Source organism: Rhincodon typus, chromosome 33, assembly GCF_021869965.1.
Source record: "Rhincodon typus isolate 14 chromosome 33, sRhiTyp1.1, whole genome shotgun sequence".
NCBI lineage: Eukaryota > Metazoa > Chordata > Chondrichthyes > Orectolobiformes > Rhincodontidae > Rhincodon > Rhincodon typus.
Genome location: NC_063364.1, coordinates 24666387 through 24690807, shown reverse-complemented (window position 1 = coordinate 24690807; position 24421 = coordinate 24666387). Strand labels below are relative to the sequence as shown.

The following is a 24421-nucleotide window of genomic DNA, read 5'->3' as shown; positions in this document are numbered from 1 at the left end:
GCGCACAAAGTCAACCTGCGCACAAAGTCAACCTGCGCACAAAGTCAGAACACAATGCAGGACAATGTAAAGCAGCTGTTTGTAAGTACAGGGGATGTTCGTATGTCAGGTCTTTAAAACTAAACCCCTATATAGGATCATGTTCATAAATCACATTCACAAACTGGGGACCCCCTATAGCAACAATTCAATGCAAAAGCAGAAATAGAGACATATACGGAGAGACTGTCCAAAGTCTTTCAAATGATTTTAGTTTCTGATTAATTTCCAGCCACAGCCCACCTCCAAGTTTTATAACAAACTGCAAAAGATCAATCTGTGTATTTTAAGCTCCATATTAGCAAATGTTTTCTCTTTAGATGGTTAGAATTGTCCTGAGGACTTTATTCCAGTTTAACTATACTCCGCTAATACAATTTTAGTTGCAAAATGAGTATCATGTAACTACTTTATAACCAGTTGCAATCATACTGATGTTGTAGGCTGGGACTAGATATACTGTGTCAATAAATGATTTTCAGTTAAAGGAGTTTGCATGCAAATTTGCACTACCTTCCAGGAAAACTGACAAATCAACAGCTAAACATAACAATCCAGTCACCATCTTCAATACACAATATTACACCTTAAGAATTACTTTTTCATGGTTAAGCTATCTGAGTCACATTTCCATTAATCTTCTCTCCCAAAACATCTAATAGCAACTGAAATATAGTGCAATGTTTATTGAACTAACATTTTTGGGAAAATGAACTAACATAGGAGAATCACCTGGACTATCGAAAATCATCTCCTCTTCAACTGAACGCTGGTGCATGAAGGTATTACAAAAACGAGAGAAAGAATTAGGTGAAGACTGTTCCTTTTGCACTTCTTCCAATGCAAACTCTGTATCTGAAAAGGTAGTAGTGAAATTTGCCTCCCTTGGCTTTTTAGGTTCTCTTCCCTCTTCTAATGCAGTAGAGATAAAATTATGCCCACGTTTTCTAGACCGAAGGCCAAACTTTTCTTTTGGACTATTTGGAAACCTTTGGTCCCATTCAATAGTGGGGGAATTATCTTGTAACCGGCACACTCCTTCCATACCAATCTCCTCCAAAGGCACGATTTTGTTGCTGTAGTGATCGGTGTAAAAGTTATCATCGTTTTGTACAGCTGTAGTCGCTCCTTTTTGCTGCTTTGCACTAAGTGGTGTTGCGGCTGCCTTCTTCTTCCGTGGCCAGTTTTTGATGGCATCTGGTGTTTGAGAAGGTCTCGCCTTGTGTTTGGGAGAAGGTGTCCAAGGGACCAATCCTAAATCCGCTTGAGATGGAGAAGCAGCATCACAGGAGCACTGGCTTGGAGTATATGACTGGCAAATAAAAGTCTGGACTCCACCTTTTCTGGGTGTAGCCTTTGCTGGAGTGTTATGGGAATAATGGAAACAAAATGACGGAGATATATGGCCTCCGTCTATTTTTGCCAAATGCTTAACACAGCGCTGAGCATTTCTTTCGCCTAATGGGCTTTCACATCCATCCTTCTTTACACACACCGAGGAGGGACTTTCATTACTTTTGGTGACAGATTGCTCCAGCTGTGGACTCGTTATTGTGCTAGAATTGGTCCGTTTGAATCTGAGTTTGGGAAGTCCAGAGTCTTGCATTTCCAGCTCAACTTCATAAGTTGGCATTGGTGGCCAATTCTGACCCTTTGGAGTTGAGATTTTTCTGGGAAAATCAGGCGCCTGTTGCCGTGCTGCTGCTAGCCTCTGCCTCCTATCTGGAGTCCAGCGGAATTCATACGATGCGGATTTTGTTTGAAGCAAGGGAATTTTTTTAGTAACAACAGAGTTAGAAACACTGGAATCTGATCCTTTTCTGAGCACAGCAAATTTCATTTTCAAGCCAGAGCTTTCACTTTGTAGGAGTCTAACCTGAGATATGTCTTTACTCTCTTCCACTTGAGAGTCAGTTGCACCAGCATCAGCTGTTCTAGCCAGAGATGAACTCAGTCTCTCGTTTATCAAATTGACACTGGAATCAGGGTCAGAAACTGTGCTCTGAGAAGAGTGAAGGAGGGAATTTGAGGTATTTAATCCTACAACAGCATTAAGACAGTCCTTCTCCAAGTTATCACAAGTTGCTGCAAACCAACTGTTAGATAAGATTTGGTTAGAGACAGAGCTTTCATTGCGGTCACAGATTTCAAATTTTATTTGTGGTATACTCTCACACAAATTGGATTCTTGCAAGACATGAATCCCCTCAAGCTTGGATTTACCAAATGCCTTCAGCTTCTTTGGTGTTTTTCTCTGGACGTTGCAAATTGTGTTTCTATCTTTCACTGGGGTTTTTAATATTTGGTCTAATCTGGTCATTGAGGTGGCAAGGTTTCCTGGGATTTTCATTGATTCTACACCTGCTTCACTCATGGATACTGGTTTGAGAGATGCAAACAGCATTGACCTAGATTTAGACAGTGTATTTAGCTCATGTTTAGAAGGTCTAATGCTAAGCACAGACTTTATGGGGGTTTTGAGATGTGTAGATGTTGAACTAGATGTGGGTGGTGACTGTATTGTAATTGGACTTTTAGGTGGTGTTGAATTATATTTAAATGTCTTTTGATCAATGTTTGAGTGTGCAACATCATGCAGAGTCTTTTTCCTTGAAGATTTGCGATGTGGAGGAGTTATATGAGATTTAGGTTGATCTGTCAACTCAAGCTTGATTGGTGTAACACTGAACATTGATCGTGTCCTCACTGGGCTTCTGGGTGGTGATGCAGTATATTTTGATGGCGTCTTCAACTTGGACTTTAGTGGTGTTTCACTGAACATTGATTGTGTCCTTACTAAGCTTTGAGGTGGTGTTGCAGCACAATTTGGTGGTGTCTTCATCTTCGATTTTGATGGTGTGACATGAAATCCAACTCCTGTTCTAATCGGACTTTTAGGCTGAATTGCATTCAGCCTATCTGGAGTAAATATGTTATGCATTGATCTTGTTACCACTGAGCTTTTCAGTGGTGTTTGAAAACTGGCTTCCCAGCTACTTCTTTGTGTAGAAGAAGGGCTCCAATTTGATTTCTGAGATATGCCCTGATCTGATGAGCATGACGTTTTAGCAATCCTCTTCAATACTTTTGCTGGGGAAGTCACAGAACATTTTACTGGAGCGTGAGAGATGAATGAATCATCAGACTTCGATCTCTTCAACTTTCCTTTATGTGGTGTAAAAGGAATTGATGATTCATCTTTTACCAAACTATTAATTGAATAAGATCGAGGTCGCTTTCTTAATACCTTGTCTGGACTGTTTAACAGAGATAAACATTTCCTTGGCGTTTTCACTTGGGAAGCCAATTCTAAAGTCTTTGAAGGTGCAGAAGAAACATTTGCAGTTGAACTATTTCTGCAAGGTGACATTAAGCGTTCACTCCGTCGGGAAGACAATTTAACTGGCGAATAGTCCTTATAAGGTGATGACAGTGTGAAAGAGGATTTAAATGGAGACTGAACTTCCATTTTCCAAGTTGACTTACTTTTGTTAGGTGTTTCTTTATTCAGACGTTCACTTCGCCTAGGTGATTGAAAGTGTGAATCCGTTATTATGTTCCATGGGGAAGATTTCTTACTTTTGCAATTAATGGTGCTAGATCTTGTTGGGCTCTTGGAGATGTTTACGTCCTTCTTTGGTGTCAAATAGCAGGATGTCAGTGGGGACTTTTGTATGACTGTGCTCTTGTCTGGGGATCTTGGAAGTTTCTCGGAAGTAGGCTTTGGAGGCTAACGGCATTTAAAGCACAAAGTTAGTAAACTATAATTCCAAAACTCCAACAGTTCATTAATCCTAGGCTTTCTCAAAAAGTCAACAAGAGTAAAAATACTAGCTAACCAGATGAATACTGATGAACTAAATGTTTCTTAGTCAATTTCCCTACTGCTAATAATGTGCAAACTAAGCTAGTAACTCAAAAGGTTTATTGTTTAGCTAGTCTTTGCACTATCAATAGGTTAGGTACACAATCTAATATTTACAATTTTCAATATGCTCAGTTTAAATAACATGTTGCACTCAATGGGACACCTTCTATTCCAAGTCCCCAACATTTGCATCATTTTTACATCAAAGCCACTAAGTTTCCAACGTGTTGCATTCACAGAAAGGAGGTAATGATTGTCTGAATCAAATATTTAACTCAGCTTCCAAAGTAAATAAACTGTTTCTACTGCAAAATGGGTGGGGTGAAAGAACAAGTCCATTTTGTTCATTAATTTTTTTTCTTTCAATAATATGTCTGATTTATCTTCTACCCCTCAAATAAAATTTAAGTTTAATCATACCTGAAATGCAGATAGGGTCTCAGAATCTGAACAGTAGCCCTTTGATGACTGCTTCTCTTTTGGACTGACATGCCCAAGCACAGCACCAAAAAGAAGCCGATTTGGAGACCAGATGTTTTGATTGTCTAAAGGAGGAGGGATTAAGTTACTATTGAGCAGAAATAGTCACTTTTGGCATATGCAAAGTTTTAACACCAACTTTACAATACTATAGATTTGTACTTATCTAATGCTTTGACCCAATACATACAATAAATGTTTCGGCTATAGTCAAAAGACTATTTACCAGCTTTTATTTTGGGAGTTTTGGTTCTGAGGTCAAATTTGGTGATCACTAGGAATTTTATGCTCTTTGATTATTTAAACCTTATTTTCTGACATCCATCTGAACTAACTGAGGTAGGAACATAAGCAATAAGAGGAGTAAGCTGTTCACCCCTTGAGCCTGCTCCAACTTTCAACTAGATCATGAATGATTTACGTCACTGCCATTTTCTTGCATTATCCCTCAGGCCCAGATCCCGAGTTGGAGCCGATCTTGCCAAGATCCATCCCAGGTTACTTATCACCACCTTGGGGCCAAATGTTCCGCAGGTTCAACCCAATAACAGATTCCCTCTCTCCTGCCCTTGCTGCTCCTCCAATCACAGACTTTGTCTTTTGAGTTAGCAAATTTGTGATTGCAGCATGAGACACACACAATTTGTGTTTGGAAAAGCAGCTCCTCACAGATCCTCTCACACAGAAGTGACTTGACCCCGAACAGTCGACTGAGATTGAATTTTCCCAGGCGACATGATTACTTTCAGAGGCAAAATCATCCAAAACCTGTGTATTTTGAGTGTTCCCACTTGATCTTATTGAGTCTTGCTAGTAATTTTTCACATTGCACAAGGTCAGAATATAAGCAGATTCAGATTCCAGTTATTAAATAGCCCCAACATGTGCATCTTGGTTGACTAATGACAAATGGCTGGCAGATATACACAACCACATCAAAGGAAAGAAGGGAAAGCTAATTGCAAAACATACAATCAAATGTTTAATAATTTTGTTTTCAAGAATGTTTTTAAAATCAAAACTCAAGAGAGGCTTCTCACCACAGGCTCCTTTAAAAAAAATCCTTAACAATTCCAAAATCTTCTCAATTTTTGACCTGGGCATGAGTAAAATCAACATGCCCACTTTTTAAATGTCACAGGAACATACATAGATAAGGGATACAATTTGAAAAACATCTGTAACTTTGTTTACCTGCTCTTTTTGTTTTTGCTGCTTGTATATGTGACAATGACTGAACTCGCTCCAAACTCCGAGACATTGGGCATGAACCAGAGTAAAAAGAACTAGAATGACTCTTAGCAAGAGCTGCCTTCCTGATGCGTGGACTCCTCCTTAGAATACAGTCTGCATATTACAAAAAATATGATTAGGAAGGGAAAACGATCGCAAGCCTGAATAATTAATTTCACATTTAATGCTTTCTGAATGATATTACAATAAAATGGCCTTTAATTATAATCACTCAATTGATGCTCAAAATATATGGTCAGATGCTTAAATTATGCCAGATTGCTACTGCTAAACATAAGTAATAAAAACTGTAAGCTGAACTCCACTAATGTAAAGAATAATCTTTCATGTAAAGTAGCACATTCATACTATTCTTGTATTCCTTTTTTACTACAGTAATTGCAAATTACTAGGTCAGCTGATTGACCTTCAATTAATATTCTGGGCTCACATGGCCAGTATTATGGGTTACCTGAACTCGATCACTTACTTAAGAACCAACTGTCCCAGCACAACTAGCTTTTTAACTCTAACAAATCATTTGTCCTTAATTAAGAGTGATGCAATCAGTTAAACTACTCTGTTCTTCCTCCCCCGATCTACAAATCTCCCTTCAAATTATCAAAACTGTTTTATTAATGAATTCGCTTCCATCACTCTTTCAGGCAATGCATTCTAATAATTCTCCTTGTACTTTTAATAAAAAAACGTTGTCACATTTCTCACTTCAGTGAAAGGACAGAACATTGGCCGTTAGTGAAATTTAATTTGGTGATAATCTAAGTAATAATTTGCTAAATTTGAAGAATATGAACATTACAAAATACTTAATCATTCAACCAAAGACCTACCAGCAGATAGCACTCTCTCTGGAGATTCCTTAACAATACTAACATCAGAACCAGCCTCTGAGCATCTGCAGAAATACAGACATGAAACTTAGTTTTCATACAGATTGCCAGCATATCCAAAGAGAACCTATCCCTCATTACAGTATTTATTTGAATTATGTCAGTGATGTATTCCAATACAGTATTCTATATATGGTTACCTACCTCCCTCTAATCTGTTTGTCCAGGAGCCGGTGTGACACCTGTTTGTGAAGAGGTGTCTCGGTCACCTTCCTGGTCAGTAATTTTCGATGCCCTAAAAGATGAAACATTTTCAAATTTGTTCACTTTCCAAAATTAGATTTGCAGTGCTGTTTAAACTAAATTATCAACCTGAAGAATTTGAATTTAAGTTGATCTTATATCTGTGTTAGCATTGTCTAGGCTTTGACAATGAAGAAATGATTAAACTTAGTGAATATTTAATTGCTTCTGCTACCAGATGCACATAGAGACATCGAACTTGGATGTGAGGACAATTTGCCATTCCCTGAACGAGCCGCATGACAGAGATTCCTAAGAATTAAAGGCAACTCTGCGACTGCACCAAATAACAAGGACCATCAAAAATGGGAAGGGGAAAATGACCAAATGCAGTAGTCCCAAATCTCCAGTATTATACCAAGTCAATTCACATCTAGAGTGTCAAAATCAAATAGGAACCACTGCTCTTTTGAAAAGTAGAGTGGAATTTATAAAGTAACATTTTTCATTTGAACACAAGAACCTTTACTAGTTTTTTCTTTATTGTGCAGGTTGCTCGATCCTTCAACCACCGATTCAGAGTAGCTTTTTGGCATCTTCAGCTTTTTCTTCGGAGACAACTTTTCTCGATTGAAGAGGTTTCTTCGCACTTTTGTCACCTCTATGAAGGTAAAAACAGAAGGACAAGGTCACTTGACAGAATGTCCAACAAGGAAAGTTCGACAGAGTAACTCATGCAATTTATTTCATACACTAAGACATGCATTAAAGTATTTTTCCCCCCAATTTTCTTTCCAAGAAAGCATCGGTTCCTTTTGGGATAAACTTCCATTGGCATGAACAGGCTTAAATACCTGATCACGCAGAATAACCACCAGCAGAATACTCCACTATAGATCCATGACTCAGCAATTATTAAAGTACTGGCACTTGAAACATTGATTGCTGATAGTAATCATGGACATAAATAATTGTTTTTATTTTCTAAAGACTTTCCTAGCCCAGAAACTGAGGCTGTAACCCATTTTGGGACAAAAATTTCCAAGTAAACTTTCAATACCCTTTAACTTGTCCATTTCCATTCAGTTCCTGTAGTTGCTAAACTCAAATTTACTACTAGCCAATTACTACAAACAGCAAACCCCACGGGCCTCACGGGCACTTGCATACGTGAAATGCTGCAATTTTAAAAGCCAGCTACAGCATTCGGCATCTACCAATTGTTTTACCCTGAACTGTGCAGAATTCCACTGCCTCACTGTCATTCCAAACCCAACTGATACTGAAACAATTTCCCAAGACAAAAGCATCTATCCAAATTAATTTTAATATTTATCAACTGAAAGTTCAGAGGCTGAACAGTGTGGCTCAGAATCAATGAAGAGGAATTATACCCAGTATATTAGCTAAGATTTATCCCTTAATTAATATCACTAAAGCATTCCCTGGCAATATGATACTGACTACACATCAAAAGCCCATTATTGACTGTAAAGCCTGTCAGGGCATCCAGAAGTTGTGAATGATGTATTTTTTTCCTTTAATAGTCTTCCTTGGTGCACCTTGGTACGCTCTGGAACACTTGCTTACAAAAAGTTAATGCATCAAGATTTGTTGAATTAGACCGGATTTCAGAATTTTTACTTGATGTTTTGGGGATACTCTCAAATCCTGAGTATAATGTTGAAAACAATCACCTGACATGCATTGGTAGTCTGTATGCCTTAAGTTTAATGACACAAGGTACCAGTTACTTTTAAGAAAAATAACATCTCTCGAGCATTCTTCAACATGTGTTTCTACACTGCCCAACAAGGATTCAACAATGCTGACTATGAAAAATGCAAGTTGTAACATTTTCTGTACTGAACTATGTTGAATTTTTTAAAAATATCTGCCTCAGTAGGCGGACGAAGCCTCAATTTAACATCTCCATGGAACAATACACCCTTTTTACATATGTAATATGTCATCAGTACTGTAGTGAAAAGATTGTTTGGTGCTCCTGCCACTGGACTCAATATCCACCTCTTCCAAAATGCAGTTGCAGAGTGGATCATCCACAGGCTGCACTGCAACAACTCATCAAGCTCTCAAAAACAGCTCCTTCTTCCCCTGTGAATTCTCCCAGGTATATGTCATCCAAATTTGGACATACATTACCCCTAGATCCGAATTCTAAAATTCTTATATAGCACTATTCTATCAGCATTACCATCAAAATATTGTATAATGGTACAGTGGAGCAAGTGGCAGATGCAAAGCTGAACTAGTCAGACATAATATGGTGAAGTGAGGCTGTAAAGGACTTTTAAAAGAGGATGCTGAACCAAGGGACCAGCATGCTACTACTAACTTGTAAAATGCTAGACTATTGAAGATACATAACAGAAGAAGGAAATAAACAGCAATCATCTTCAATAAATCCTGTTATATTTGGCGCACACATATCAAATTAGTGAACCTTGCAACAGCTCACAAAAGGGCACATCAACAAATGGCTAGGCTATGATTGAAGCAAGTTATTAGCTGTTCCATAACCAAATGAGCTCCAATAATCAGTGACACAAAACTAAATATATATTTAGCAATCATAAACGCTGCAACACAATATAAATATTAGCAAATTGTACCTTGTACTTCCTTTTGTGAAGGTAATGATGGTAATACTGGGTGTTCAGTAGCATTGGGGAGGTGAGGCTGCAAATTTTCCTGCTACAATAAACAGTTTTTATTAGTACAATTTCCAGCTCGATTTATGTTGCAACTTTCCACACAAATTACAAGAGTTCCATATATTTCACATTTGTAAAGTTACTTCAAGGGATTCCACTGGAATACCTTTTGAAACAAAAACTAATAACTGATAAATTACCCCAAAAAAAATTAAATTTTTAGTTTTAACAATGAACTATAATACAAGTGAAAAGTGGACTATGAAATATTCTTCTGGATAGCTACAGCAAAGACAAGTGCAATATATGGTCTTACAATGTATCTATACAATAATGATATTAAACTTTGTAAAATCAGATGAACTAGTTAAATTATGAAAGTTCAACAAGTGTGAGCTGATTAACTTCAGATGGAAAAATTAAATGAGGCAATGAAAGATGAGCACAATTTTAAATGGTGCAGGTATACAGTGCATATAGAGAATGTTTGAAGCGGCAGGAAAAGTTTAGACAGTTGTAAGCATTTGGGGTTCTTGGTTCTATTAGTGAGGCAGCGCACAAAAGCAAAGCAGTAACCTTAAAAAACATCAGTTAGGCCTCATCTACAATAACGTTTAAATCTTGAACATCTTGAGATAGTAATACTGCATTAAAGTACAAAAATATTTCACTTTCTAAGTGCGCCATGGTTCACGTCTGTTAACTACAGGAAAGAAGGGAATATTTTTCAATTAGCCTCGCTCTAGAAGTCAAGGCTGTTCTTTAAAGTATACCTTTTCTTAAGAGAATATTTATTATAATGATTTATTGCGGTGGAAGCACCAAATTCTACAATTTCAGCTGTATCTATTCTTCCTCAAAACCACTATCCCTACCTCAGTTCTGATCACATAGTTCCTTCACCCCCAACAACTTACCAGTTTCACAGATTTCTTTGGTATTTGAATTTGTCGCAAATTATGGGAAATCTCAGACACACTCCGATGCCTTGTCAGGGGAAGGCTCCTAAAAGACAGTTTTTGAACAGGGCTAGTTCTTTAATGCACACATTAAAGGTACCTACATTTACTGCACCAAACATTCGTTTTACAACTTTAACCCATTAGTTCAAACCTTAGTCTACGGTGGTGATCTAAACTGTAGAAAGTAAATGTAGGTTCTTTCAAAGAATCGCACTTTTAGTGTACAAACCTTAAAATTTGACCCAGGACATTCAACCTGACAGCAGCACTGTTCAGAAAAAGACACTGGTTGAATCAGCTGATCTGTCAAAGTCAACAAAAGCTGAGCACCTGTCTTCAGTATCAACCAAAATGTCATCCTTTCATCATATGACAAGATGTCGCTGTGATTGTCTAAGGAACTTCTAAATTCTAGGTGGAACAAAGTCAATGCGTAGCTCACACTAACAACTACTTTAAGTCATTTCATGATCTACACAGCACAATTTAAATTTAAAAATGATTTATGTAGCCTTATTCCCCTCAAAACATCCCAACAATGCTTCATAAGTAACTACTTATGAAATTTGGCATCTATTCATACTATTGTGAAGTGTCAGCTTATACGATCTTCAATTCTACCGTGTGATAGCATTTATGCCTCATTTGTACTACAGATATCTTTATAGTCATCCAATATCATGCTGGAAAACACACCACTTGAGGCCTCCAAACATCTTACCTCAGTGCTGCCCACTAGGATTTTAGCAGTGCTAAACTGGTCTGAAAGATTTTCATGATATACACTTGAAATATTGAGTAAAATACAACACTGATTGTACAATGATAGGTTATCTTTCTAAACTTGGGATGGTATATGCAATAGGCTACAGTGCACTAGAACACAAGCAAAATACTGTGGCTGTTGGAAATCTGGGGAAGAAAAAGTGCAAACCCTGGATAAAGTGATGAAATCTCATTGAAGTGAAATGCTAATACCGCTTCTCTCTCTGCTGATGTCACCTACCCTGCTGAGTATTTCCAATGTGTTCTCTTGCTGTTCATCACAGGCCTATAATAATGTTAGCCGTGACTCAAGCAATTTGAGATTACAAATCTCTTTGAAGAAAGGCAGACAAATACCAAAAGAAACAAGATTCCAATACCTTCTCTTTCGACATGATCTAGTACGTAGTTCTTCCAGCTGCTCTCCTTCACAGCCTCCAAAGTTTGCTTCACTGGCCACCAGCACATCAGGTGACTCTGTTTTTTGGCTCATGGATTCATCACTCAAGAAGTCAGCAGGAAGCACTGCAGCCAGTTGTGCTGGGACATTCTGTCCTAATCCATAGTACAGCTCACCCAATATCTTTGGCACTGTAAGCAAATACCTGAAAAGCAATATGATTAAAACTACCTGAATCAAGTTAATATAACATTGAAAGAATAACTGGGAGAAAACAGCGAGAAGACTAGATACTATTTGCTCCATCCCCCTCATTAATCGTACACAATTTTCTGCAAAAGTAAAATCCAACAAACAGTGATGCCAGGATGAAACTAAATAATTAGCAAAATACATCTAAAAACACTCCCCTACTAACTTCCCCACTAAACTACAAATGAACATTCCATACCCGTTCAACATTATGCCTAGTATTCTTCATTGCAGGTTTGATATTTTGATATTCAGGACTGAAGTACTTTGTGAAAAATGTGGTTAGAGTTTGAACTCCAGCAGTTCCCCTTCCAAATCCAAAAAGTTATATCTACTTACTGAACAGAAAATTGAACACTTAAATATAATATTAAAGTGTATGGTGGGAAAGTGAAGTGCAAACAGGCTGCTCTTATGTTGCAATCGTATAACACAACTGATATCATCCCAAGAAAAGATGCCAGAAAAGTAATAAATAATGTGCTACAAACACTGCAAGCTTTGAAATATTAAACAATAAATGATTTTTTTCAACATCAATATTTTCTACGTCAGTATCAAAACACTATGTTCTTTTCAAAGAAAAATTTATGAAATGATGCAGCCACAATTATTATTTACATTTCTCATATCCTTTCTAAAACTTACCACAGAATATATGGGTCAAGATTTTATATTGATTTAATGGCTCAAATTTGTGATTGAGGTAGTTCTCTTATCTCAACTGACACACTGGATAAAGGCACAATATAGCAAAGCACCAGGCCACAGAGATGAGATATAAAATTGATAAGTGATAAGTTCCATTGAATCAGATCATGGATGATCTTATTGGAATCTCAAATTCACAGATAACCCCAATAACCTTCTACCTTGTGCTTTTATCTAAAAGAATTATCTAAAATTACAGAATCCTTACAGTGCAGATAGCGGCCATTTCATCCAGAGTCTGCACCGACCCTCCAAAGGAGGGTCCCAATCAGAGCCCTCATTTTACCATGGCTAATCCACCTAACTTGCACATCCCTAGACACGATGGGCAACTTAGCATGGCCAATCCACCTAACCTGCACGCTTTTTGACTTTGGGAGGAAACGCACACAGACTTGGGAAGAATGTACAAACTCTACAAAGACAGTCACCCAAGGCTGAAATCGAACCTAGGTCCATGGCATTATGAGGCAGCAGTGCTAACAGATGAGTCACCGTTACATCAATTCTTCTGTCTTAAACTTATTCAAGGACTCTGTTTCCACCACCCTTTCAGGGAGATTGCCAAAGATTCACGACTCCAAGAAAACATTTTAGTTAAACCGGTTTTAAATGGACAAAACCCTGAGAAAATGGTGGGGTAAGATTCCCATCAATTGGAATAGTATATGCAGGACAATTAGAATACGAGTACAAACCTGAAGTAACATGTTCAGACTGGACGATTGTTTTAAACTTACGTGTTTAAGATCTCCTCTTCCAGAAATGTGGCAAGAAAGGTGGTGTCCTTTGTCAGAGATATGATGCGCAGCAAATTTGTCATCTACAGTCAAAAACAAAGTAATTACCTATGGAAAAAGTATCTGACTTGTTAACATGTTATTAAAATAGATTTAAATTCCAATTACAAACCAGTATCACACTCTTTAAAAAGCATGTCGCATTCATAATCTTAAACATGGATTGTGCTCCAACAAAAGCTTCGGGAACTGTCAAGACGGCTGCCAAAGTGACTTTTGCAACTTCAAAACAGACCAAGAGGCTGGAAAATTCAGAGATCATTCATAATGGGTAGTGACCTTCTCTTTGAACAGATATGTCTAAACATCACTTTTGTGGAATTCACACCTGACAAATCTTCAAAGTTTACCCCAAAAAACAAAGTTAATGGACTCCGAGACACTTACGTCCCTATTTGTGCAATCTAACAAAGGAAAGCTGACAAGACTAGGCATCCACAAATTAAGTGTGAAAGCAAACCATTTGCCTTCAATAGAATATCACTGACCATTGGCCATAGGAATGAAACTAGCTGATACTAAAATCCTTTAGTCCCAAAACTCTGAAGAAACATGGCATAGTCTGAAGAATAACACTGGCAAGACAGGTGTAGAAAAAGGGCACACTATCTTTGCCTTTCAAGAAGAGGGCTTAATGTACTTTAAAGAGCCTTTAAGCCTGATTCCAACGCTCCAATTTCACCTGGAAAGAAACTGAACTTCTTGACACAGCAGCCACAAGTGTCTGTCTGCATGACCTGAGTAGCCTTCTCTACGAAGGGTGCTATGCAATTAACCCAGATATTCAACCCCAGCTATCTCAACTTATCTGGTACAAGTCAAGAATGGTAAAATGATTCCTTCTTTACTGGACTCTCAAAGATGTTAACTGTCTTTTTGATTTAAGAACCATAGAAGTGCACTAAATTCTGTAATTACATCACTCTCGAGCATGGTTGATGCAGTGTCAGATCATTCAGACTTAGAGTAAATAGACAATCCTGTGTTTAACCCACAAAAGTCTGCTGCTGTAATTTTTTTTTAAATTGACCACAGTTTTACGGAAGTTTAGAGAAACACATGCAATTTTTCAAGAAATAGTTAACACAATGATGTCAGATGAGAAGAGAACTGGTGGTTGCAATTTATCTGTCCCACCTAAGACCATAACGAGTCATACATCAATGCAAAACAAATGGTCTAATTTCTAGCTCTTTTTAAAAAACATATACATGCTCACGTCCATGACCAGCATCTCCAGTATCTGCTCCATGGACAAAGTACACAAAAAATGTTGAAGGAAAACCAAATACAGATAGATATTCCAGTGGACAATTCTGTACAAATGCACTTCAAATATTTATAATGCCTTGTGAAACATTGCAAAAGTGCTAAATATGCTTTTGCCTAATGCATCCCAGCTTTTTCAAATTATCTTGGTCTCTGAGTGGCATTTCATTGGGCATCAAACCCAAGCTGAACCAAACCACCTCCTGCCTTTCTAAAGATATCAGATATCATGGTCAGATCTTCTGAATTGTTGGCAACTTGGCGTACCTCGGATGATGTGTCGGCACCTTGTGATAGATCCAGCGTGCTGCTCTGCAGGAGTTTCCTGGGAAGTTGAAACTTCCACAGTATCAATTACCTGGCATCTGTTACCCTCCAAAACAGTCCCCAAACCTGCAAGAGTTGGAGTCTAATATTTTCTTGCAACACCCCATATTGGATGTGAACACACCACCTGCAACCCAAAAACCTCAAGCCAAAGCACCAGGACCCAAGCAACCTGATCCAACTGTTTCTCCTCTCCAGCCAATCCTCAAACCCACAAAGACCCCACTCTCTCACCAACTCCGACTCAACCTGAACTCTTGCCCACCTACTTGGTACCATGTCCCCAAAACCACTTACTTGATACTTTACTCTCAGCAGCTATCACAGTGGCTGCAGAAACTTTGATTCTAGGGAAGTGCAGTCTGTGTCAAACAAAAAAAAAGTGATGTAATTTCAACACCAATCCTCTCTTCTGTTGGAGGCATGGATTGCTGGCCTGAACTAGAGTGCTTCATCTGGGAATGCTCCTGGCCCAGAATTGCACACTGTAAACCACTCCAAAAGGTAAGTGTGTATATTTTTTGAAAAATCAGGGTTGGAAATGGGAGGCTGAATTTTACAAGAAATTGGTACGTGTCAATTTTGACAAATTTCTGTGGGTTTCTCACATTATCTTTCTAAACTCACCTCAGTGCCACTGCCTCTCTAAAGGTGCATAGGTAGAGTGGCATTGTCACTGGACTTGTAATCCAAAGATCCAGGTTAACACTCTGGGACAGGTGTTTGAATCTTCCCATGGCAGATGGCTAACTTTGAATCAACGAAAATCTGGAATCTAACCATTGTGGATTGTTACACCCATATACTTCATTGATGCGCTTGAGGGAAGGAATTCTGTCGTCCTTACCTGGTCTGTCGTAAATGAGACTCCAGACCCACAGTAATGCCCTCCAAAATGGATCTAACATGCCAATCAGTTCAAACAGCAATAAGGAATGAGCAAAAAATGCTGGCCAAGCCAGTGACACCAATATGAATGAATATTTAAAAAAAAATGCCCCTCCCATGCCCTGCTCTTTGAATTCTCCCACTTGCCACAGGTGGAAGCATTACCATTACTGGGATCCCTGACATACCATCTGTAGAGGGCAGCTGTGTACCCCATCAAGTGCTGCAGTCTAAAGCTGTCCTGCATGATTCATGTGAATTACCTCCTCTTATTAGCCAAGGGAAATTGGCACCCGCTTTGCCAACAGTAACTTCATGGACCTGATGAATGGGATGGTGCAGAAGAAGGCCATTCCCTCTCTCAGGACCAGCAGAGACCATGCCATCATCCTACCTATCAGTGGAATGCTGCTGCAGGTCCAAATAACCTGTTTTAAAGATATGTACTAAGGCTAAAATGTAGGAAAAGCTTACTTTCAAAAAGAAACCAGTAGTACTATAGGATTTCCAGGGCATTTATGACAAGCCCATTTCATGCACTCAATGATGGGATAAAACTTGAGCATCAGCTACAGTGCATTAAGGGTTACTCCAGCCAATGCAGATGAGTAATTAATCATATATGAATATTCTACAAGTTGAAAAAATTTAATCTTTATTTTAGATAACTTAGGCATTTCTATTTGGACATTTTAATAGAGAATTATTTAAGAACCGCTATGTACTTAGATTCAAGCTAAAGAACGGAATTCAAAATACTAACCTCATTTCACACTACAACTTAGATTGACGGGACAGAAGTTTCTAACTCAGATTTGAACAAAGAGATGAAATTGTGTGTTTGGTCTGGGACCTAACACCATACTCACTTCTTCCACAAGCCGTTCCAACTGTTCATGGTCGCTCTGCAATGATGGAAACTGTTGGAACATCTCTAAACGTAACAAGACCTGGAGCTGGCAACTGCAACAGGACCCATCATAAAGATTAACACAAAGATGTTCTCTAACAGATAAAGCAGAAATTTTGATCTTTCCTGTCTACACCCCTAGGCTACACCAACATCTCCTCGCAGAAGTAATTTAGTTTAATTACTATTTCCCCTGTTGGTTGTCTGTTGTTAGCACAGACCATTTCTAGGTCAGGTACTCAAAATCCAAGTCAGAAGCAGGTTGACAATTTACAGGCTTAAAATTTACTTTTCTTGCAAATAGGACCTTAAGCCAACTCAATCAGCATACAGGTAGCCTCTGTTCAAAGCATATTCCAATAACCTATTTCTTTTTAAGTTAGTAAGAAAGAGATCCTTTGGCCAGTTAGATTCAAGGCAGTTATATGTTTTAATGTAAAATCTACTGTTCAGAAACAACCCAGAGTTATTACATGTTTTCCTGTGGGAAAATTATTTTAGGAGTGCTAAATGAGGGATGGGCATTTCTTTAACTCAGTGACATTTCCATTTCCTGTACTACACACCAAGAGAGCTTGAATTAGACAATTTATCAATGTGGTACTTTTTCATTGTGGATAGTTTCATGCAGTTTTGCTAGAACCCTCACACTTGAAAAAAGTATTGTGTTAAACTTACTCCATTTGAGTGTCAATAAAGTATTCAATTTAAATATAGTTTTACTTACTCTCTGATTTTGAGTTCCTTATTCTCCTGGTTTCCATACTGCTGCCGAATGGATTTAGTGCTCTTCAGTAATTGCATTTGAATCAAATTTATACAGGCAGTCTTTAAATAAAGAGGCAAAGCTGTTACATTCAAAAAGTACACAAAATAATCAGTGTTGAAATGGTACTGCATTCAAAATTGTGAAAAGGCATCCAGCAGTAAGATTATGCAGTTGTCCTTCCTAATTTGAAATTAAATGCTTCCTCCAGGGAGCTCTGGAGGCATTAATTGTGAGCATTTTAAAGTGGAATTTATATCTTAGATATCTAATTGCAGAGTATTGCACAGAACTTACAATAGAAGAACTTGCTATTTGGACAACAGGCTCATGCTGGTGTTTATGTCTTCTGCCACTCTTCATCTCATTCAATTGGCATTTCTTCCTCAATTTATTTAGTTACCCTCTAAATGCACCTGCGCCAGCCACCTGACTTTCCCATGGTAAAGTGATCCACATTACTTCCCCACAGACATTTCTTTTGAATTCTCTATTGTACTTATTAGTGACTACAGTAATAATGCGTCCCTTAAAAAGAACATTCTCTAAAGGTTCTCTAGTAATCCCACATAATTTCATAGTGAGGGCACTTTTTGGTCTTATCTTCCCTGGAAAAGGAACAGTCCCAGCCTGTTCCATCTTCTTTGATAGGAATATTCTCTTAATCCTGATGTAATTCTAACAAAAACATTTGTATTTTCCCCAGTGCTTCCACATTCTTTTCAGAGCCTGACCTCCAAGTATGGACCAACCAAGATTCTAAACAAACATAACACAGCATTTTTGATATTTATTTCTATCCCGCTAGAAATAAGTTTCAGTTATTATTTTCACATTTTTTGAAAGTGATCGCATTACACAAATCACAGAGTTTACAGGTTTGGATGCTGTTGTCAAAGGAGACTTGGTGAGATGCTTTAACGTTTATGCGGTACTACTCTGCTACCACTGTGTGCCAGTGGTGGAAACAGTGAGTGTTTATGATGTAGGACAGAATGTGATGCCATGCCAATCAAGTGGACTGCTTTGTCCTAAAATGATGTCAACTTTACAGTGTTGCTGCAGCTGCAGTCATCCAGCAAAGACAGTATTCCATCAGACTTCTGACTGGTGCCTTGTACATAAACAATAAGCTTTGAGAAGTCTGACAAGTTACTCACCACCAGAACTTATTGTTTCTGACCTGTTCTCGGAACTACCCAGTTACATGACTAGTCTAGTTCAATTTTTGGTGAACAATAATCCCTAGGATGTTCATGGAGATAGATTTAGAGCTGAGTGTATGTCGTTCACCAGTTGAATATCATGGAGAGATGGTTAGATTCTCTCTTATTGGTTAAAGTCTATATAATTCCTATAATGTAATGGTATCAGTAGATGAAACACATTAAAGGTGACAATATTGCAATAACATGTAATAAATAGCAATTCGTTTCATGTTTTTCGGATTGATGTAAATTATAATTCATTTAAGATTTTTTAAAAAGCTTTTTGTCCATAAGATTACATTACTTCAGAATTATCAAGCCATCAAATTAGAAGCTAATAATACCTCATGAACGTTAGTGTTTGCAGATTTTAGGTATATTTTAATGACTGAGACTGCATTCTGCACAAAACTAAACTGGGACAATTCATCTGCCACATGCTTCTCGTAATTTTCTTTCAAACTGGACATCATCTCCTCTTCAGTTTTAAAATCTGTAACAGAGACATAATGAGAAGTCAGATTGGAAGTTGCAAATAGGCAACAAGTAAATAATAGTGAGTAGTGGAAGATAATTTCCTTTTAACTGTTTCTTCTATTCAGACCATTCATAATCTCATCATAAAATTGTGCATAAGTGAATGTTAGGTAGGACAATATAAAAATTTTCAAGAAGCTATTCTGCATTTTAAAATTACAAAACTAAAGGAATTGTGCTGAATGTATCAGCACAATTCTGCAGTAAGTTCCACAGGCACTCATGACCATCAGTCATTGATCAATATTTTAGACTTAACCTAGCTCCTACTGAACACCAAAGTACAACACAAAACTGTTCATCTTCCTTTAATGTAATGGTGATCGACTCAGCAAATTTACTGCTTTCTCAAGCTATTTTGCTAATCAATTTATTCAGAGATATTATTACACACCACTGGAGCAGGTCTCTCGTTTCAGGGGTAGAGTCACTACCCCTGCTTTCTCAAACCTCTCTCATGCAATAATGAATAGCAAGTGACTGACCAGTGTTTCAATTACTCAAGCGAAGCTTAAGCCACCTACACTTAGTCTTCTCAAAGTGCTCCAAACATCCGAAAAAATGTTTTGTCTAAAATAATCAAGACAGAAACCCATCCATAACTTTGGCAAAAGGCAGCTCTTAAGACATACCTACAGTAATCTTCTTCATCCTTTTAGCTTTTTGTTTGCTCCCCAAATGTTTCTTGGGCTGATACACAGGCTCATCTCCAATGGAAAGCTGCAGCCCATCCGGTTGGTTTTTCTGTGCCTTCAAGTTTAGTCTAGCGACATTCAACATCTGAAGAGAGCGACTCATGGATTTCATCCTCTGCCGAACAGGGGTTCGAGGACCACCTGAAATTGATTTAACAAACATGTTCAGGACAGGGAAGGAAGAATAGAAATGAATCAGTGAACAATCTAACCTAAGAAAAACTTTACAACTGGTCACAAAATTTGATCAAAATGACCTTAGCACTTTCAAATGCTAATATGCTAAAGTTCTCCTAGGTGAGTTGCATTCTAGGCTGTTGAGGGAGGCAAGGGAAGAGATACCAGGGGTTGTGGCAGTAATTTTCAAATACCCTAGCCAAGATGAGCTGCCAGAACATCGCAGTACTGCTAACATTGCCATTATTTTTAAAAAAAAGGAGGTCGTGTTTGACAGATTTGATCAAATCTTTAGAAGAGGTAATCAGGAACGTTGATGAGGGCAATGCATTCAATGCCAGATTCATGGATTTGAGCAAGCTTACGATAAGGTCCCACTTGGCAAACTGGACAAGAAAGTAAGAGCTCATGGGATCCAAGGCAAAATGACATATTAAGCTATTTTTGGATCCAGAGGTTAAAGCAGAAGGTGATGGTACAGGATGTTTCTGTGACAGGAAGTCTGTTTCTAGTGGAGTTTTACTAGCCTTGGTTCTGGGTTCTTTGAAGTTTGCAATGTACTTTAATAATTTGGACTTAACTGTATGATCAACAAGTTCACGGATGACACAAACATGACAGGGTTTCAAATAGTGGGGAAGATGGCTGTAAACTGCAGGAGAACCTCAATAGACTAGTCAAGCGAGGATAGCAGTGATAAATGGAATTAACCTTGGAAACGGGGGAAGGTATGCAGTTGGGGAGAAATAACAGTACTACACTATCAATGGTAGGACCCTGAAAAGTATTAAAGATCAGAGGACCTTGGCGTGCATATTCACAGATCCCTGAACATAGCACAGCAGGTAGATAAGGTGGTTAAGATGGCATATGGTATACTTGCCTTTTTTAGCCAGGGATATGGAATACAGAACAAGGTTACACTGGAACTGTATAAAACACTTGTTAGGCCACAATTGCAGTACTACATGCAGTTCTGGTCGCATTAGTGTGACTGCACCACAGAAGGTGCAAAGGAAATTTAACAGGATGCTGCCTGTGCAGAGGTGTGAGCTATGAGGAAAGACTGGATAGGCTAGGGTTGTTGCCCATGGAACAGTGATGGTTGAGAGGGAACCAGACAGAGGTATTATAAAGATTATGTGGGGCATAAATACAGTGAAAAGAAAGGCACTTATTCCATTACAAGTGGGGGTGAATAACTGGAGGCATTGACATAAAGTGCAAGGTACAGGCTGAGAGAAGAGTTGAGGAGAAATGTTTTTACTCAGAGGATGGTGGGAGTTTGGCACATTCTGCCTCAAAAGAGTGGTCGAGTCAGAAACTCTCATAACGTGTAAGCAATATTTAGATATTCACTTGCATTTTCAAAGGTTCCAGGGTTATGCGCCAAAAGCTCGAAAATGGAATTATAGTGGAGTCAGATTGTTGTTGACCAGTGAGGACATGATGGCCCAAATATTCTCCTACTGCATGCAGCGTAAATATCTATGAGTCTATTTTGAATATGATTTATCTGGAGTCAGAATCTACCTGGTCTTACACAGTTGAACAGAATGCTGACATTCAATGCCCGAGATCATAATACTGATCAGTTAAATCATAGGCAAGGAACAGTACCACAATTGAGACATTTCATTTGGAACAGAAAGGAAACAATTGTAGACTGTGGGAAAAGGGAGAAAAAAGCACTAAGGCAAACTCCTGTTAACACTCTTCTTTAAATTCCAAGCAAGTTATACGACACTTACACTGTCTTCTTTTTACACCATGCTCTACAACTGCTCCAGCTTCATCTGCAGACTTCTTCTGGTAGAACTCAGCTAATTGATTAGTTAGAGAGGTTTCATAGTCCAGATTAGCTTTCTCATCAACTCCATGCATTGACCTAATGCATAAAACAGCAAGTTGACAAGTTTTTAGAAAATTGATACTTAATCTTCCTTAGAGTACACCTTTTTCACTACAATTTAATAAGTTATCTGAATTATTCCATTAGAGCAGAGGTACGTAACAACAACACAAATGTAACTTCATGGAGCTGCTTAATTGATATGCTAGCAAATGGGGTCAGATTTTCATTGTGTTAGTATTTTATAAACTTTTTACATAATTTATTCAATTTATTGAAAAGTGTACACTTTTGTCACTACAATTTAATTTCATTACCTGAATGATTCCATTAGAGTAGAGCTCGCTCCCGATAACTCTGATAATGGAAACCAGCCTTCAACAAAAGAAATCCTTTGTTGGGAAGTCTGAGCCAGCTCCAGTTGCACCCAATCTGGAACAGTAACCTCTTTGGAAGAAGACAAGACAAATTCAATTCAATCTTTTAATGTACATCATTAGTCAGGTTTGGCAGCTTGAAATTTATCACCTTGGAGAAGAGAAGGGTCATGTTATTTTACATTTTCAAGATTAGGAAATTAGAGAACTCATACCTCACTGACATATTTTAATTTCTTACAAATTTCAGAGGCAGAAAACATGGATTCAATTGTGCAGTGAATTCATGGATGGATTTCTCAGGTAGGATAGCAAGGAAAAACTTACACGGTTAAGTGTATTTGAGGATTGGGTAAATTAATTTTTTCGGGCTAGCCAAAATGGACTAGAAACTTGTTCTATCCTAGATTTCTTGACTAAGGTACGTTACATTTAATCAGATTTGTGAGCTGTTCAAAGATCACTACTTATTATTTGCATGGTTAGTACTTGATTTGTATAAAAAGACTTCTGGCTGTTTAAATTTAACAAAGTTAGAAATGAAAATATAAAGTTAATTATTAGTTTTAGGTATGTTACCACAACACAAATGTAACCTCATGGAGCTATTTAATTGATATGCTAGCAAATGGGGCCAGATTTTCCATTGTGTTAGAATTTCTTAAACTTTTATATATAATTTATTCAACTTTATTGAAAAAGTGTTTCTTTGCTGGGCTACAGTGAGATTTATTCCCTTTCTCTAGTAGAGTTGGATTCCAGAGAAGAGAAATGAAATACAGCCTTTAAAATAGTATTGCTTTAATTAGTGACCATAGCCCCAGACAAGATTGGAAAATATCCTGAAATAAAGCCAGTCAGCATGTTCAGAGATGTTACAACTTGAACACAGGCCTCTTGGCTCAGAGGTACAGACACCTACACTGCACAAGAATCCGCTGTTAAATTTAATTGCTACAGCAATTGCAGCCATCTTACATCAAGTTTGTAAGGTCATTTAAACAGCAATTGGCATTATGCAGCAGCATTCAGCTCTCATTATTATTACATCGAAGATTTCAATAGGAAATAATAAACTCAACTAACCCTGTTAATCCATTATCACCACTGCCATGTACTTACTGTCAATTCTTCATATCTCAATGAATTTTACACGAAAATTTTAGTTATCTAATAAATGTGAATGAGAAAATGTCAATAACGGTTAAAAGATTAGGGTCTTGTGGCACAATTGTCGTGGCCCTGTCTCTGGGCCAAAAGATCTGGGTTCAAGTCCGACCCATCCAAGGTGGGTCATCATATGCCAGAACATGTTGATATAAAAAGATTATAAGTTTACTAAGATGCAAATAGATCATTCAATATGTACAATGGATTGATCATATTAGCATCAACACGTCCTTTATAAATATCCAGGAAATGCAATCATTTTAAATTTGGTTATTTAAAAATCAGACGTCAGATTGGATTGAGGATTGCAGGAAGCAGCTCAAATGGCAAAGTGTTCAACATTAATATTAAACTATTAATTTATTTAATATATATATACACAGTACGCAAATGTAAGTATGAACATTTCATACTAGTTCTTCATCATTTGTAGAACGTTACAGTGCAAAAACCTACCAATCAAATTGCACCATTAAAACACTTCACTGTACAGTAGACATATTTACTTACCTTATAGCTTACAGTCAATCACATCACAACTAAAAATATTGCCAAATGCAGGAACAAAATTTATAATAAACAATAAATAAATACATAAAACAAAAAACACACAGAAAAGTAGTCTTTTCTCAGTAGTGTATTTCTAACATGGTTTTAATTTCAGCTTTCTTTTTACATTTTCTTAATACTTAGCATTTTAGTTTTTAAAGATCTTCTGGCTGCCCGGTTCAAATTCAAATGTGGCAAATTTCGTATCAGATGTTCAACTAATATCCAAGTTCCATGAATTAGTTACAGTTCTACATTTGTCAATTGCCCAACATAACCACATTTGGCCACAAGGCTCTTTCATCCAGAAAAAACATAACTAAACTTGTCATTTTTGACCACTAATATAATAATAAATATGGAAAACAAGGCTTGAGAAAAAAAAAAGAGATAACAAGGTGTAGAGCTGCGTCGTGT

The 24421-nt window shown here is 37.7% G+C and overlaps 1 protein-coding gene across 1 annotated transcript in view; it reads right to left on the bottom strand.

Moving 5' to 3' along the window:
* The window catches only part of ticrr (TopBP1-interacting, checkpoint, and replication regulator), a 37122-nt gene that overhangs the window by 5391 nt on the left and 7310 nt on the right, over positions 1 to 24421 (bottom strand). The window contains exons 3-18 of the mRNA XM_048615744.1: positions 22226 to 22355; positions 21808 to 21944; positions 19817 to 20020; positions 18992 to 19140; positions 17401 to 17501; positions 16633 to 16726; positions 13220 to 13302; positions 11497 to 11721; positions 10307 to 10394; positions 9348 to 9429; positions 7238 to 7375; positions 6676 to 6766; positions 6472 to 6536; positions 5582 to 5734; positions 4328 to 4452; positions 772 to 3769 (exon numbers count right to left, since the gene is read on the bottom strand). Of these exons, the coding sequence (XP_048471701.1) occupies positions 772 to 3769; positions 4328 to 4452; positions 5582 to 5734; positions 6472 to 6536; positions 6676 to 6766; positions 7238 to 7375; positions 9348 to 9429; positions 10307 to 10394; positions 11497 to 11721; positions 13220 to 13302; positions 16633 to 16726; positions 17401 to 17501; positions 18992 to 19140; positions 19817 to 20020; positions 21808 to 21944; positions 22226 to 22355 (4863 nt within the window). The remainder of the gene's footprint in view (positions 1 to 771; positions 3770 to 4327; positions 4453 to 5581; positions 5735 to 6471; positions 6537 to 6675; positions 6767 to 7237; positions 7376 to 9347; positions 9430 to 10306; positions 10395 to 11496; positions 11722 to 13219; positions 13303 to 16632; positions 16727 to 17400; positions 17502 to 18991; positions 19141 to 19816; positions 20021 to 21807; positions 21945 to 22225; positions 22356 to 24421) is intronic.